At 40.3% G+C, this 16,361-nt stretch overlaps 1 protein-coding gene across 2 annotated transcripts in view; it reads right to left on the bottom strand.

Moving 5' to 3' along the window:
- The window catches only part of adamts9 (ADAM metallopeptidase with thrombospondin type 1 motif, 9), a 49,353-nt gene that overhangs the window by 28,025 nt on the left and 4,967 nt on the right, over window positions 1–16,361 (bottom strand). The window contains exons 3-10 of one of the 2 annotated variants that reach the window (XM_077602328.1): window positions 7,819–7,963; window positions 7,224–7,609; window positions 4,778–4,940; window positions 1,840–2,174; window positions 1,022–1,105; window positions 805–929; window positions 668–708; window positions 318–423 (exon numbers count right to left, since the gene is read on the bottom strand). In XM_077602328.1, coding sequence (XP_077458454.1) covers window positions 318–423; window positions 668–708; window positions 805–929; window positions 1,022–1,105; window positions 1,840–2,174; window positions 4,778–4,940; window positions 7,224–7,609; window positions 7,819–7,927 — 1,349 coding nt within the window. In that variant the 5' untranslated portion in view covers window positions 7,928–7,963. Of the gene's footprint in view, window positions 1–317; window positions 424–667; window positions 709–804; window positions 930–1,021; window positions 1,106–1,839; window positions 2,175–4,777; window positions 4,941–7,223; window positions 7,610–7,818; window positions 8,196–16,361 lie in introns of those variants that run through there. The other variant, XM_077602329.1, reaches the window with a different exon arrangement.

Below are 16,361 nucleotides of genomic sequence, written 5' to 3'. Positions count from 1 at the left end.
GATGAGGTCTGTAACAGTCTCCGGTAGGCCAACGGCCCTGCGCCTTGGCTGACTTAAGACTTTAAACAAAACAAGAGTTTGTACAGGCGAAGAAAGGTCATCAGTACAGTATACTTGAAAAAGTGGGGGAATGTGATCTGTTGCTCACAAAAGCAAAGTAAAATGCTTGAGGGAGAAAAAAGAAAGGAAGTCCAGCTGCTGCGTCCTTGATCTCCTCCTTCACACGTGACTTCCTAGAGAGTTGTTTGAAGTGCTACCAATGCAGCCGTATAAGAATGTTGACGAAACTAAATGGGCCTCACACATTCTGTACTTACACGTGGCCAAGTTCATGAGCAATGGTGAACGCTGTGCTCAGGCCGTTGTCCTCGCTGATGCTGCAACTTCTGTATGGATCGCAGACTGTGCCCAACTCTGCTAGTCCTGAAAGATGACAAATTTGGATTGTTTAGCGACTAAACTTTTGTCACTTCAATAAGAACACCTGCACACAAAATGTCAAGAATTGACACTGACATCAACACAAACTGCATCATTGCCTAACACCTTGTCCATCTCCCAAGGTAGTAATAAAAAGCAATACGTATTCAGTTTAGCTACGTCAGCAAAATGCAAAGTCAACTGTGGTACAACTTGAGTCAGTGCAAGAGTCAGCTTCGGGACTTACCTAAAGTGTCACACTTGTCCCTTGCTCTGCAGATGTCTTGTCTACGGCAAAATTGAGAAAAAGGAGAAAACGTGTGAGAAATCGTCATCAAGGTTACATGCTACAAGAAGAACATTAAATGAAATTCAGTTGCGCACCTTGTAATAAGGATTGCAGTGTCGTGGTGTGAGTGGTGGTTATCATCCAGGACATTTTGACCATGCTGCCAGATACAAAAGTTCTTCAAGGTGGTTTGTGCATTAAATGAAACTTGGGGACCATCCTATTTTAAAAAAAAGAAGAAAAAAAAGGTGGTGAAGTGCAGAAAATGTCAAGCATGTTCTAAGATACAACAAATGCTTAGGAAAATTTTACCAGCTCATTGTTTATAATGACTAACTTCACAATCACAATGTTAATAAGATTTCCAATGCTAGGGTCCTTGTAGATGGATGAAACCTGAAATGAAAAAGAAAAACACTTTACTATTTACGATTGCTCTAAAATGAGAACGTGTTTGAGAATGGCCAGCAAGCATCCACAAGAGAATTAGAATTATTTGAGAATCAGGTTGATAATGTCTTGAACTTCTACTAAAAAAGCAGCCTTTGCCAAGACCAGTATATACTATATACACTAAGTTATTTGCACCTCCCCATAGAAGACTGAGAGCCCTAAAGGCCTTCAAAAGTTGGTATTTGAACGAGAATATGCTCTCTATGTGACATACCCGAACATATTTTTTTTAACATTCATCAAAGCTGCCAGACAACCAATGCCTCGGACTGCCCTCTCTTACCTTTGAAAATTGTGTTTACAGGCTGCCTTTTCCCCCCCGACCCCCAACCCTCATATGCTGTTGGGATGGAGTTGTACTAGGTTCAAGAAATGTCAATTTTACTATGAATATAAATGTCTACATAACCCGTATCAAATGCTCTGTTATATGGTATTTCCTAAGATGTGCGTTCATAATTTATTTGATTTTCATTCATTCATTTACTTTCCATACTGCTTATCCTTACAACAGTTGATGGGGGTGCTGGAGCATATACCAGCTATATAAGTGTAGCATTGAGTTCCACCTTAGAGGAACTACAAATGGATTATGGTACAGGTCTCGAATGACCAAATGGTTGGATGAGTGATGATGTAGCTCTTCCCCAAAGTGAACAATTGAAAACCTGACTTACTATGGACATTAAGGTGAGGATGTAGTGCTGGAGGTTGCTGCCATGATGATCCACCATTTTACTGTCAGCCACCAACATGACTTCAACAAAGCGCGGGAAGGAGAGGAAGCGCTTTGTGCGTTTGTGGGGTCTTGAGTCATCACTGCCGCTTTCGTTTACAGGTTTTGCATTAACAGTGTTATTCTCTGATCTGTGCAAGGCATCACTGGTCACATGGGCACTTAGTAACTCCACATCCCTAAATATACCAGTCCTGGATACATGCACTTTGTCGGAAGCCACCCCAGCTGTTGCCTTTTTTCTCAGCACGTGCCGCTTATGCCTGTGTTTGTGTCCTAGAAAGAACAGGCAGAGGGGAGGAGGAATGTGTGAATATCCAAGGATGCCAGAATGATAAGAGGAAAAACAATGTCATGCTAATAAGGACTTTTAAACTAAAGGCACGAGTGAATTTTTTTCTATTTCAGCTCAAACTGTGCTGAATGCAGACGGGGGTGTTTTTCTCCCCTCTGAGGAGGGCAAAGAGTTCAGCCTAGGTAAACCTAGCATGGAACCATAAAGAAAGTAACACAAGGTGACCTGCAAACACCCCAAAAAAAGACTAGCATTTCTAAGAGACAATAAGTTACCATTCCTAGGAGTACTGGAAAATGTTTTTGAATGATCAGAACATAACTGCAAGATTGCATATATGAATCAGAAGAGGCTCTGTGGGTTATTTCTATACCATGAGAAAACTCAATGATTGTATTACGCTTAAGGATCTGATTCCAAGTCACATCTTTAAATAATTCACAATAAAACTAAGTGCAAAACAGCTTGAGCACACGCAATCTCACTTGATGATATTAGAAACATGAGTACTTGTAACTATCCAAAACACAAAGCTCTTATAGTGACAGCAAACATCTGGCAGAGAAAAATGAAAATATTTAAACTAGCAGTAGATCCAGCTGTGGGGCTTCTTGGTGCTGATGGTATGTCACTTTCAAATGCAATGCAATGATAAAAACAACTCTGTTAAGTTCACTGGACTTGAGCGACAGCTGAAGGTTTGCTTTAGAAGTCATTACCACACCATCCTGCAAGTGAAAGGCTGATTCTTTTTTTCAAGACATTGCATCGTTTTGGCCACTTTGTTAACAATATTGAATTGTGCCAAATTTACAAGGCATTTTTTCACTTTACAGTGTCTTTAACAGCTGTTGTTAAAATATGCAACGATTGATTTCTTTTAGGAAAGTTTGTAGACTGCAGGTCACATCTTAGCACTAACATAATGGACAATGACGGACATGGCATTATGACCTTGTAACTCGCAATTTGAACTCCACGCTGCACTGATCCACCTTGAGTAAAGAGGGAGCTACCTGGATTGAAGACTTTCTGATCAACCGACCCCAGCACGTGAAACTGGGTCGCAACATCTCATCTGCCCGAATGCTCAGCACCGGCTCGCCCCAAGGCTATGTACTGAGTCCACTACTCTACTCCCTCTACACACACGACTGCAGACCCACACACCCTGAGAAAAATCATTGTGAAATTTGCAGACGATACAACAGTGGTGGGGATGATCACAGGGGAGAATGAGACGGCCTACAGAGATGAGGTCCTTAGACTTAGCGAGTGGTGCGCTCTCAACAACTTGCCGCTGAACGTCTCCAAAACTATACAACTCATCCTGGACTTCCGACGAAACAAGGCTGCTCCGTCGCCCCTGTATATTAACGGCGAATGTGTGGAGCAAGTAGAGACTTTCAAATTTCTAGGAGTCCACATTTCTGCTGATCTCACTTGGGCAGCAAACACCACAGCACTCATCAAGAAGGCGCAGCAGAGGCTACATTTCATGAGAGTACTCAGAAAGGAGCAACTGAACACCAACCTGCAGAGGGTGATCAACACAGCCCAAAAGATCATCAACTGCCCCCTACTCACACTGTCCAGCATCTTCGAATCCCGGTGCCTCAGATGGGCAGAGAGCATTATAAAACACAATACGTATGCATCCCAGCTTCCACTACTTCAACCTGATGCCCTCTGGAAGGCGCTACAGAGTTAGAACTGCCAAGACTAATAGACTCAAGGACAGTTTATTCCCAAGAGCTGTCACTCAATCTCATTATACTTGTATAATGACAATAAAAGCATTCAATTCAATCAGGGTCACTGTAGCAATGATACCAATAAGCACATACCACAATCAACCTCATTCTAAGAAAATGTGCTATTCCAATAGTTTTAGTGTGAGAGTAAAATAATTCCATATTGTTTATTTAATTCATTTGCTCTGATTATTTGACTCTTTATGTTGGCAGAGCGTTGTCTTCATGAACATTACATGTTCATGGTAGTGGGTCAACCCAACTTCCTTATCATAAAGTGAGAGGAAGCCCAACAGTCAACAGGAAATTCAGACAGTAAACTAAGATGGGTTGATACAAGGGAGAACTTCTAAATGAGTCTTCCTGTCGAAGACAAGGAACACTCACACACGGCCGTATTATAGCTACAATTACTCCTCAAAAACTGTTTGAGGCAGTAAACCTAATGAATATATTAAAGTCAAACTGCACAAGGCCATGGGTGAAAGTTTTTCAATTCTAAGCCCAGAAGGAAGATCCACACGTCTCTCTAAACCTTATTTGCGCTTCCTCAATTCCCAAACCAGATATGCTATAGATGTTATGATTATGCTACAATCGCTACAATAACTCAGTTGGCTTAGTGACTATTACATAACCATTTCCTGAAGTGATTGTGGGGACTTTGGGAATGACGCAGCTGCTGACATCTCTGGGAACTCACTTAAAGGTCTGATGTGACCCACATACAGTACATGAGCACGTGCACCCTTCTCTGCGTCAGAATGCATGAATGAATGTGGGTAAGAATAGTTGAGGTGAACCCAACTTTGTCATGTTCTCTGCTTTACCTGAAATGTCACAAGCTGAGCTCTCTCCAGATATATCTTTTTCGGGTGTACTTTTCCTGTAAACAATATGAGGTTTTGTGTGTTCCTCTTCATAATGTTCTCCTTGATAGCTGTGAAGGGGCTCAACAAAATACTCCCCTTCTGGAGATCTGAAGGTACCAAACTGAGGAAAAAGAAAAAAAAGTAGTTAAATGCCTCCATCCTATCATAGTGCATACATACCATTTTACCAATGTTTATACATATGCCCGCCAGTGTTACGCACTAGTTAGTAGTAAGGAGGGGAGAGGGGAAATGGACTTCTGCCAATGTAAAGATTTGTTCTATCAATATAATATAAATATAAGATACAGTACAGTATCAACTTCATAATATTTATATTAAGATTGCGTAGAATGTGTTTGATTCATTCCCATGTTTTAGGGGAATTTGCATGCAAATAAGAATGGTCCCAAACCTCTGATGGCTATCAGAAAAGTACAGACTGTATATTGGTGTGCCTTCTTGGCGAGCAAAACCAAAGTGCTATTCTATGCAGAGTACTTCACATGGCACATTTAATGTGAGGGGATAACGCGGAATCATGATAAAGTGCAAGCCAACACAAGCACTTTCCATGTGGTATTCACTGATGTGTGAATGTCTTGATGCTTCACCAAGTGTTAACCAATTGTCTGTGACAAGCTCCATTCATCCATCCATCCATTTTTCAAGACCGCTTTTTCTCAGCAGAGTCACAAATGAGCTGGAGTCCTTTTAAACATTTTAAACTGGGATTGGACTAGGATGATAATGGGACCATTAGGTGCGCTGTAGGAATTTCAGTAGTTGCATGTCAGCTTCGTGTCATGACAGAACAATTCAGTGTTCTTCTATAAGACGTCGAAAGGCAGATAATTGACCCGTGTATATCTTTTTTCAAATATATATATATATATATATATATATATATATATATATATATATATATATATATATATATATATATATATATATATATATATGTGTGTATATATATATATATATATACACATATATACATATACATATATACACACATACATATATACACATAACATTGTGTGTGCGGTGTGGCTCAAGATGTCTCTAGTGTAAAATATGGGCCGTGGCAGAATAAAAGGGTAACCACTGCTTGTACAGTAAATGAAAAGGCATGGATGAAGATGCATGTGGTTGGGTTGTACTTGCATTCCCATCAACAAATATATATGTCTCCAAATGGTACTTTGATTGACCATGGCCTCCCCAACAAAAGTCAAAATGCTAAATAATGGTGGCCACAAGTGGTTTTCCATGTTCAAATAAGTGCCCTCATAGCTTTGGCAATGAATAACAAACTGTCAGGAAATGCAGCTACTAAATCACTTCAAATGCTTGAAATTCTTCAGTTGGCAGCTGGGACTGAACTGGCCAATGTGTCCTACTTGCCACCTCATCTTGGTCACTATGAATTGACCCTTTCATTCACAAACTATTTTCTGAACCGCTTTTCCTCATAAGGGTTGCGGGGGGTGCTGGAGCCTATCCTAGCTGAGCCAGGTTGGGGACACTGAAATGGTAGCCACCCAATCGCAGGGCACAAGGAGACAGACCACCATTCACACTCACACTCATGCCTAGGGGAAATTTAGAGTGTTCAAGCAGCCTACTCTGCATGTTTTAGGACTGTGGGAGGAAACAGAAGTACCCAGAGAAAACCCACAAAGCCCAGGGAGAACATGCACATTCCACACAGTGAGGACCGACCAGGGATCGAACCCATGACCCCAGAACTGTGTTATATTCATTCATTCATTTTATGAACCGCTTATCCTCACAAAGGTCACAGGGGGTGCTGGAGCACGAGGCGGGGGACACCCTGAATTGGTGGCCAGCCAATCGCAGGGCAACCATTCACGCCCACACTCATGTATACATACATACTGTGAATATAATACATATATAAGGAATAAATATTGTCTTATAAAGGGTTAGAGGTCTTATGTGATAACATTTGAATGGCTGCCCACTGTCCACTTAGAGAGTTACGTTTCTTCAAATACTGTTAGTGTACGTACTCCAAAAGGATTTGTGAACGTTTACGGGAGTGGGGATGCGCAACAGTGACATCAGTACTGCGCGTACTAACTCTGTAGTGGCGTGCGTAAACCCGTCAGCGACCACCGGGAGAAGAGAGTAGGGGCTCAGACCCAAGGCATGCAGAGTAGAAGCACTTTGCGTCGGACGTTAATAATGTGACGCATCTGCGCAACCATTGGCTAACGACACACTTTTTACCTCTGTTATATCAGCTCAGGGGGAAAAAAACTTTATGCAATATGGTTTTCTCATTGCAATCAAACTTGTGGGAGTTAGGCATAGTTTTTAAGAAATTGAAAAACTCGGCATTTAGTGTCATAAGTCATTGAGTGCTTTCGAAACTCACCAGTCCGGAGCACAAACTGATGACTGCGGCGTGCTCCGAGTTGGCATTTACTTGTCCTTTATAAAAGCAATGTCTTAACTCGGTGTCCTCCTCGTTCTCCTCCTCCCCGTCCGTCGCGTTATCTCCTCTGGGTTCTCCGAGTATCGTCACAGTGTACAGCGGCGCGATAAATCCCGATTCCAGCGTGAGGTTGAGGTGATAATTCTGTCCGAAAGCAGAAATCCTGTAGTGGATATTCGGAGAGGCCCAGTGCTCCGTGGCGTTTTCACTATTAGCGTCCAAACTTCGCCTTTTCCTCTTAAAGTGCAAGCTGCTTGGGAACTTGTCACCGGCTCCGTTCACTCGCACCGGCGTGACAATCTCATAGGCTCCGATCTCCTCTTTAACTTTAACAGAGAAGCACAACATTTCGCAAGGTTATCCGCAGATGCTCCAAACATTGCAGAGCAATGTGCGATCGACGCTCAAAACATTGCCTTACTCACTCATTCATTCACATAAGCCCAGAGTGCGTGGTTAAAACAAATTAAAATTAAAATAAAAAGTAGGATTTAAAAACCCGTGGAGAGAAACTTTTTTAATTATTATTTTTTACCTGTGGTGGGCTTCAGTAGCGATGTCCTCGTGGATGTGTCTGCGGTTAATAAATCAGGGAATAGCAGGAATCCCAAGCCCCAGAAGAGCACATGCATGATTGTCCACATTCAGAAGAGAGCGGCAGCTTGTACTTTCTGCTAGTCCTAATAATGAAAACAACAAGGACACTAATAATAAATACTAATAATCATCTAGCCTCCTGATCACTCTTGCGTTTTCCTCCCATGGGGCCCCCCAGTCACACCCAACTCAATTTCTTCTGCTCTTCTCTTGTGTAGATGTACTATGGCCGGCGAGGTACACTTCTGTTGGGACGTGAGAGCTCCGCAATTTCCCAAGCCAGCCAGCATGCATACTGCACAGAGGGGTGGGCTGCTCCAGAGGTCTGCTCCACCACAGGGTGTGTGTGTGTGTGTATGTGTGTGTGTGTATGTGTGTGTGTGTAGGGGGTGTGTGTATGTGTGTGTAGCCTCCTGCAAGTCTGCACCAGTTCTCTCCCCCAACGAGGGCGGGCTCAGACAGCCTAGGTACACTTGTGCATAATCCATTCCCGAGAACTGGACCAAAGGGTGGTAGTGCGTCTGAGTGCTCCCCCCTCGCCCCCCGGGTCCCACGTGTACTATAGTGTGTAGTGTGTGTTTTAATTTAACTACAGCCAGGGGTCCCCATGATCACACTTGGCCCAAAGGAATTCACACAAGAAATTCAAATAATGTGATAATAACGTACTTTCAATAGTTTGGGGTTAATCTGGTTTTAAAATGAGTGGAAACTTGCAGCGGTGCAGAACAGTGACCGCGACTGTAAGGTGGGGGCCCCCAAATAGAAAATACCTGCCCTCGGGCTACTGGGGACTTATCTTGGCATGGTGGGAGAATTAATAGTTGATGAGAGTGAGAAAATGCAAACTGGCAAGCAACAGAGCCATATACAGTCGTGGTTGGTGCCGGAAAAGGGATTGAAAGAGGATCTTGGTAATGGCTTTGTGACCTACTATATAACCTTCTCGGTGGACAATGCAGCTTGTATGGATGCCTTGATAGTTCCTTTGTTATTTGGAGGATCAAAGAGTGGACACCCTTGCACCATGAATGAAACCACACAAACTCAACTACAACAGAAACACACACACACACAAACTGGTTCTTCACGTCAAAGGCCCAATGAATGAGTTCAATGCGCACAACTTCAGGATATGTGAAATAACGTCTCTGTACTTTTAGAGATGGCGAAGACGAACATGAACTATTGTGTTCAGCAATTGTCAAAAAAGCTGATAATTCAAATTATTTCCTGTTTGTTCTTAAGGTCTAATCCTTTCTTCATTGTGGGTTTGTTATGAATACTATCCTAGAGGGAAAATCCCGTCACGTGCAAGAAAGATAAATTACTAGCACATTATTCATTACAGTAATGGAACTGGCTGTCTTGCTTGAAAATATATTAACCCTTGGATTGTTTTAGAACTGTGACCAAGTTTTTGCTAGTGGATCAAATTGATTTGAAATTTTACTCCGCCAGAATATACTAAACCAGGGGTCTCCAAACTATTCCGCGAATGGCCGCATTGCGCAAAGGAATTCATTCCAAACAAACAAAACGACACATTTTCACCAAATTGGTGTCTTGCAAGTGTAATCAGTTGATTGCAGTCAGGTGTAAACTAATTGATTAAACTGTCTGCGCTGAATTGTTTGGAACAAAAGCAGAACCCACAACAGCCATTGAGAACCGATTTGGAAACCCTTGTACTAACCTTTGTAGTAGTATATTTTGGTCAAGATTGATGCATTTTCAAGTTTGGGCATTTAAAAAGTGCCATTGATTTTTCATACACGAACTTGAAAACAGGTCAATTTTGAAGAAACAACTATAAAATTTGCAGTACAACAAAAAGTAATGATTCTTGCTCAGTGGAATTCTAGTATTTGTAATCACTAAATATGAGGTTGAGTGAGGTCTTCATAATTGCCTTTCTAATAAGCTTTACTAACTGCCAAAGCTCGTCACCTTTGTACATTAGCTGGCTCCATTCCTCAGGCTAGAAGCTCAAACATCACCATGGAGAGCTACAAGCCAAGGCTCTTTAAAGCCATATACTTGATTTTTTTTAATCTCATTGATAACTTTTCCTTTAACTCCCCAGAAAATATACACAGAGGTCAGAACTTCATTTGGGGATAGTTCCCGATAATGTTAAGTGGTTCTGTTGATTTTGGTTTTCCATCACCACAGAATGCCTGATTCAAAACCAAAAAGGTACAAGAGAAGCAATATGATAAGGAAAATGAGGTGACTTCAACTTTAAATGGCACAATTTCGAGTCAGCTGTCCCTCTTCCTTGCTTCTCAATGGGGAAGTCATTAAAGTTGTGTGTGTGTGTGTGTGTTCTCAATGGTCACCGAGGTCATCAGAGTCATCCTACTCATATGCAGGCCACATCATTCAGGGAAGTTATCAGCAGTGTAAACTTGACTTCCCCTCCAGATCAGATAATCGGCCCTCAGGGAGCGGAAAGCTTGAATGAAGTGGCCAAGCCCGGACTGGGATTTCAAAGATATAAACTTTAATTGTGGAGCTTTTTAAATCATTGTACTCTCTCTCAGCCCCACCCTTGTCGAATTTCTTGGCCTACTGAACTTGTACATATGACAAGACAATCTCTTATGTGCTACTAGTTGGAGCCCAAGTATTTTGTCTAAAATACGAGTATCGCAAATCACAAAATTTAAAGTGGTAGCTAAAAAAGCCAATCTGTTCCTTAGTCACTGGTAAAGGAGGACAATATATTATTGTCAAACCACATAGTAATCCAAGAAATCTACTGAAAAATATATTTGGCTGTGTTCTTAATTTATTATCTAAAAAACTAAGTCACTATAATGGTCACAGTAAGGTGCTCCGTAACAATATTGGCAGACAGCTATGATCATATGGGTCTGTGTTCAATGCTTTAGGACCATCTGAGTTCAAGCATTAGTAATGTGGCTGTCGACTTAATAAAGACATCACTTCAACATGGAAGTCATTGATTTTAATCACAATGATCCAGACACACATGGCTCTCCAAAAACCTTGCAGGCATATGCCTACAACCGCAGACAAATGCATACAGATGGGTACTGGCATGTTCCACCAACAAGCAGTGACTGTCTTCAGTCTTAACGAGCCAACGCAGGCGCTTAAGGGCTTTACCAGAGAGAATTAAAACAAATAAGCAGCAAATCTTTGTAGTAAGCAAAATAATCTATTAAATAATCTAGATTAGAAGATAGATTTAAAAAATAAAAAAAACCTAATGGTTTATCTGAACCTATTTATACAAACAAAAAAATGTTTTTCAAGGCACTGAAAATGTACTGTATATAAAAAAAATAGAAAAAATATTTGAAGTTAGAATCTACCAACACCAAAAGCTGGTGGTTCTCCAAATGTGCTCTTTTGATAACTCTGGACAGCTCAACATCTGAAGGGCAATTAGTGTATTGGAAAAGCTCACAGACCATAAGAGGGCGTTCTGGACAATAATCAAGTGGTCCAACAACTGCCTGCAGCTCCAACCATATCAGAATGCTTTCTAGATTCTATGCGTCTCCGTGGCTCAGTTGCACACAGACGTAACCAAGATCAAATTAATCAGTTCAGCAATGGAAGTTTAACAGTGCAGCGTGGCATAGCTTCGGTATGATGTCTGATGCTCAGAACAAGCTTTGTGCATCCCCGAGTTCCAGCAGCCCTTCAGTACTTCCAAGAACTCCTTTGTTTACAGCAGTCAAAGACTCAAGTGAGTCATTGCCGTCACTTGTGAAAGGACATGGGTTTCTTCATAACACATACATGTTGAGTGCAGGGTGATGGGTAGCTGATTAAGTTACAGAGGATAGAGTACATTAGAGGTGAAAGAGCGTGTTTGGTTCATTGATATGATGGAGTGCAGATTCTCCTTGATGCCATTTGCAGCTAGCAGGCAAACTGCATAGCTAATTGGAGGATGCTTGCTTAGACCAGCATTTTCAATGTCACCACATCCATCATTGTAATTTCAGACCGTTGAAATTTTTCTTGCTTTACCGTTGCATTGGTGAGATTCTGTTGTAGGGGGGCTGTTTTAGCAACCTCAAAAAGGAGAACACTTTGTAGCATGAAATGAGGAGGGGAAAAAAACATCAAATTCAAGTGTACTCCCACAACAGTGTATTTTTTTTACCTGGTAAATGTCATTCATTCATTTTCCATACAATTTATCATCAGGAAATGGGCAAGAAACTACTTAATATAAAGCGAGGCAAAGCTGATATTCTTGTGTTTCAAATCCGCAATATATTCTGATACTATGAATTCCAAGTGTAGACTTAAAGGGTAGAAGTTTATTTTGAGGTTTTTCTCAAAGTGATGCATGTGGTCACACTGTGAGTGGAAGACACTTGAGCTTTATGGATGACTAAAGTGGGGCACGCAACACTGAGCACAGGACATTCAGCGTGAGACTACAAAGAAGAGTCATAGAAGAATAGGAAAGAGCTCAGGCCAGGCTAAATTTGAGCTGATCTGGTAAAGAAATTGCAAGTATAAACTCTTCTTTTTATCGTGGTCAAAGATAGGGGAGTACAAGTTTCTTGTTGCATGTTTATTGGCTACCCATTCCATTTCCAGTTACATGCGCTATGCAATTTTGTGTCCTGAGACTTAACGTACACTATATGTTTTGGGACCATGTGAGGAACAGCTAGTTACAAGAAAAACATGCACACTTCACACAGGTTGGAGCCAAGATTTGATTCCAGATCTCAATGTGAACATTCTTCCGGAGGCACAACCACAGTTCTGACCTCAAGCCTAACCACTTATTGCTTAATAACTACAGTAACTACCTGGTTTGTGTCGGTTTTAACAACACTGTGTGTCGTGTTCTTTTTGAGAATGAAAGGTTTTAAAAACATGCCAGATTGCAAGGTTTCTTTTAGATTACATACCCAGGAAATAGTCATGTCTCAGTCAGATGCAAGCACGAGTCTATGAAGGAAATTGGATGAAGTCGACAGGATAGTGTGGTGCCAAAAATACTTAGTAAGATATTTAGTAATAATTCGTTATTTTTTAAACAAGGTTGCATCAAGAGACACCAAAGTGGTCGTTCTTGACATCATTATGCCACATCAACTCCTTCTTGTTTCAATGCTTTTAACCTCCTAAAAGTCCTGGTCATAATATTGAATTTTTTGTAAGTATTAATCTAGTATTCCCTTTAAATCACTGTTATGATTTGAGTGGCTTCTCAAATCAGTAATATTTTATAGAAATTACCTTGGGTTGTGTTAGTTTTCATGCCGTCAAAAAGGAGTTGAATGTGATTGGTGTATCCACCAAAGTAGGTCACATGAAACTAATCGACTGTATTGACTTGAAGTTCTATTAAGACAACAGTGTGAAGTTTATAATGAGAAACAGCAAGGAAAAATAATAAAAAGATAGAAACGTTTTTTGTTTGTTTGTCTTGCAGCGACACAGCAGAGTCCCAATTTTACCCTAAACTAGCATGAAAATTCATTAAAGCCATGTGTAATACCTCATTGTTAATCACCCTTTCAGTTCTACATTCAAAAAACATCTGTAAAAGAATGTTATAATATTACAGGAATGCAAACTTTCACACAAAACATAGCACTAAAAGTGAGACGCAGCATGAAGATTTGCCTGAGTCTGAGGCGGCAAAAAGCTACATTCTTAGGCATGCGTAGGAGGCTCTGTTTTTGACATTAGCCGGTGAAAAGTAACCAGTTTCACCAGGTATCTCAGCCTAATATGTCACAATGGTATGTTGAACATGATGATAAAAGACTACAAAAGTGACAATAAACTGATGTTGCTCCAAATCTTGCTTTCTTTTAATCAGTTAGGAACAACACTTCAGATCTCAAGACATATGTGCTCTTCATCAACAACTGGATTGAATTATTGGTAACTCACGAAATTTAATTGAACTTCACACAAACACATACAGCAGATATCAATAATACAAAGCAGAACAAAACACTATATTTTACAGCTGCAAACTTTTAACTGACTCTTAAAAAGTCAATTATCTTTTTATGAAAAAAAAGGCTTCTAAAAGAAAATCTGAGCGCAAACACCAGACATGAAAACCACAATGAGTTGGCATACCCAGTGGCATACCCAACAATTGACACTTATAGCCTTAACTGCAAAGTTGCCTTGACCCCACAATCCTTCTGAAAAACTCTCTGGCTTGCCATCTAGACTCTACAACATCTACAACTGTGGCTTTCTAAACAACCAACACTTCGTGAGTAGTAGCGACGTTTTGACAATGCCATTACATTGAATTATTACAGTCAATCACAAAATTAAATGGTAAAAAATAAACGGCATTTCGCCAAACATGTTGTCACAAATATTTCCATTACTTTCTTTTTAAATGTTGACTGTCAAATAACTGTTTTAAGCTATGTATGTTATCATTAAAAAATAAAATTTGAAATCAAATGTCAGTTTAGTTGGCCTAGATTAAATTTTTATTACTATATATGTTAGTACACTAGATTGCTTATAAATCCAACTGACTGAAACTATATTAAAGATACAATGCATTATAGTCAAGCACATTTGGATTATTGATGGGTGAGAATACTTATTTTAATTTTCCCAATTCAAGAAACTCGCTGGTTTGGTGTGCAGGTCTTTCTTACGCTCTCCCCATTACTTGCTTACAGTCTGTTGGACATCCTGCTGACACTATTTTAGCCCCTTTCACAAGGGTGTGCTGACCGCAGCCTGCCTTTGTAGTTTGTATACTAAATGCACAGCAGAGGGATCCCTTTTGGGCCCGTGGTTTCATGAAACAAGCCATCTGCAACTCCTCCATTTGCTATACGTCCGGAGGAAACAAGGAATGACCCAAATAAAATGCAACATATATATATTCTTCTTCTTCATTCTGTGGTCGTTTTATAGGTTCCACTCATGAAATAATGTTTACTCTGACCCAGGTCAAAGCTATTAAAACCTTAATGCCTTTTTTCCCCTTCTCTTGATGTTTTGATGTTTGTTAGTTCGTTTTGAGGTTTATGCAAAATATAACCCACACATTTCATTTTATCTTTCTAGTGGATGGAATTCTTTGGAAAGGTTCTTGTGTAAAACTTTGTATGTATAATGACTTCTTATGTTTCTCTCACAATATTATACAAGGAGTTGCCTGGTATTTACAAAAACAAAAACCATCCTCTCTGCAACAAACTCTTTGCTTTCAGAGTCAAGTATGGGTTGCCAGAAACATGCTCAGCGTGGGTCTTCGTGCTAGTGTGATTGGGTACGAAAAGGCTTTCAAATCCATTCTATTCTTGCCCCTTGAGCCTATCAAATTCCATGGTTATTCATTAAAAAGAATACCTTAAATTGTGAAGCAAATCCTGTCATTTTGTTGAGCTCAAATTGAGATTTAGTTGGAACCAGCAGAAAACACACAATAAGATGCGTGCAGTATAACAACTTTAGTTCTTTATCCAGCATTAATACAAAATCTGGGAGTATTCCTGTAAGCCAACAGGGACCGTTATCCCATTATTAAAATGGCAGAAGCATAAACACACTCCAAATGGCTCTATAAGACAGATGTTATTATCATTTTAAAAAAGCAACGAAACTAATTTTACAGTCTTTTGTTTTCTTGCCTAGCCATCTGTGCTATACGAGTTTGACTATCACAGTCCCCAAAAATATTCCTTGCGTGGAAGGGCTTGCAAAGCCCGACACAAGAAAAAAATTGGGACGATTTGAGGTCATGCATCACTGTTTGAACACTGCACACATTACATACCACATGGCCCCAATGGGTGGAAGACATTTCGGCTTTTTGATAGAACACAGATGAACCTAATTGCATCATTTCCTACTCATCGGTTTAGGGCTTTTAAAACGTGAGTTTCTGCTTTTTATCTGGTCAGAGAGCAAACTATGTGGCCTGTAGAATCAAGGGCACTAAGAGCTGGCTCGCCACCAAAGATCAGCCATCAGCCCTATTTCTCTCTCAACACAACTCTCTATTTTGCTCCTTCAGAACAGCCGCAGCTTTTAAAAACGTCTCGAATGAACAAAGAAATGCCACAAATGAAGTAAAACAAAAATACGACCAACAACTAACCAACCAAATTTCCTTTCCTTCTCCAGCATTACCTTTCTTGTTTAAAGCACATATCCTGTATATAAAATAGGACAGATTTGAAATCTCTATTCACCAGTGGATCAGGGATGAGTCGAAGACCCACTTGAATGTAGCTTCTTTTATTTCTCCATATTTCTTTGGGAGACAACTCACCTTGCACCTTACCCTCAATTCCTCCTATTTTAACAAAAAATCCATAATGCCAATACCATCAAATGTCTTGCAAACAAAGCGGCTTTTATTCAGGACAGCTGGCATTTAAGAAACTCTTGGGTTGTGGTTTATTACATTGTTAAGCACTACATACATAACATATGTTTTGGGAATATCTAAGCAGCCACAGCTTTCAGAGAGAACTC

Source organism: Stigmatopora argus, chromosome 6 (assembly GCF_051989625.1).
Source record: "Stigmatopora argus isolate UIUO_Sarg chromosome 6, RoL_Sarg_1.0, whole genome shotgun sequence".
NCBI lineage: Eukaryota > Metazoa > Chordata > Actinopteri > Syngnathiformes > Syngnathidae > Stigmatopora > Stigmatopora argus.
Note: the sequence above shows the minus strand (reverse complement) of the source record. Positions and strands in the feature narration are given on the sequence as shown.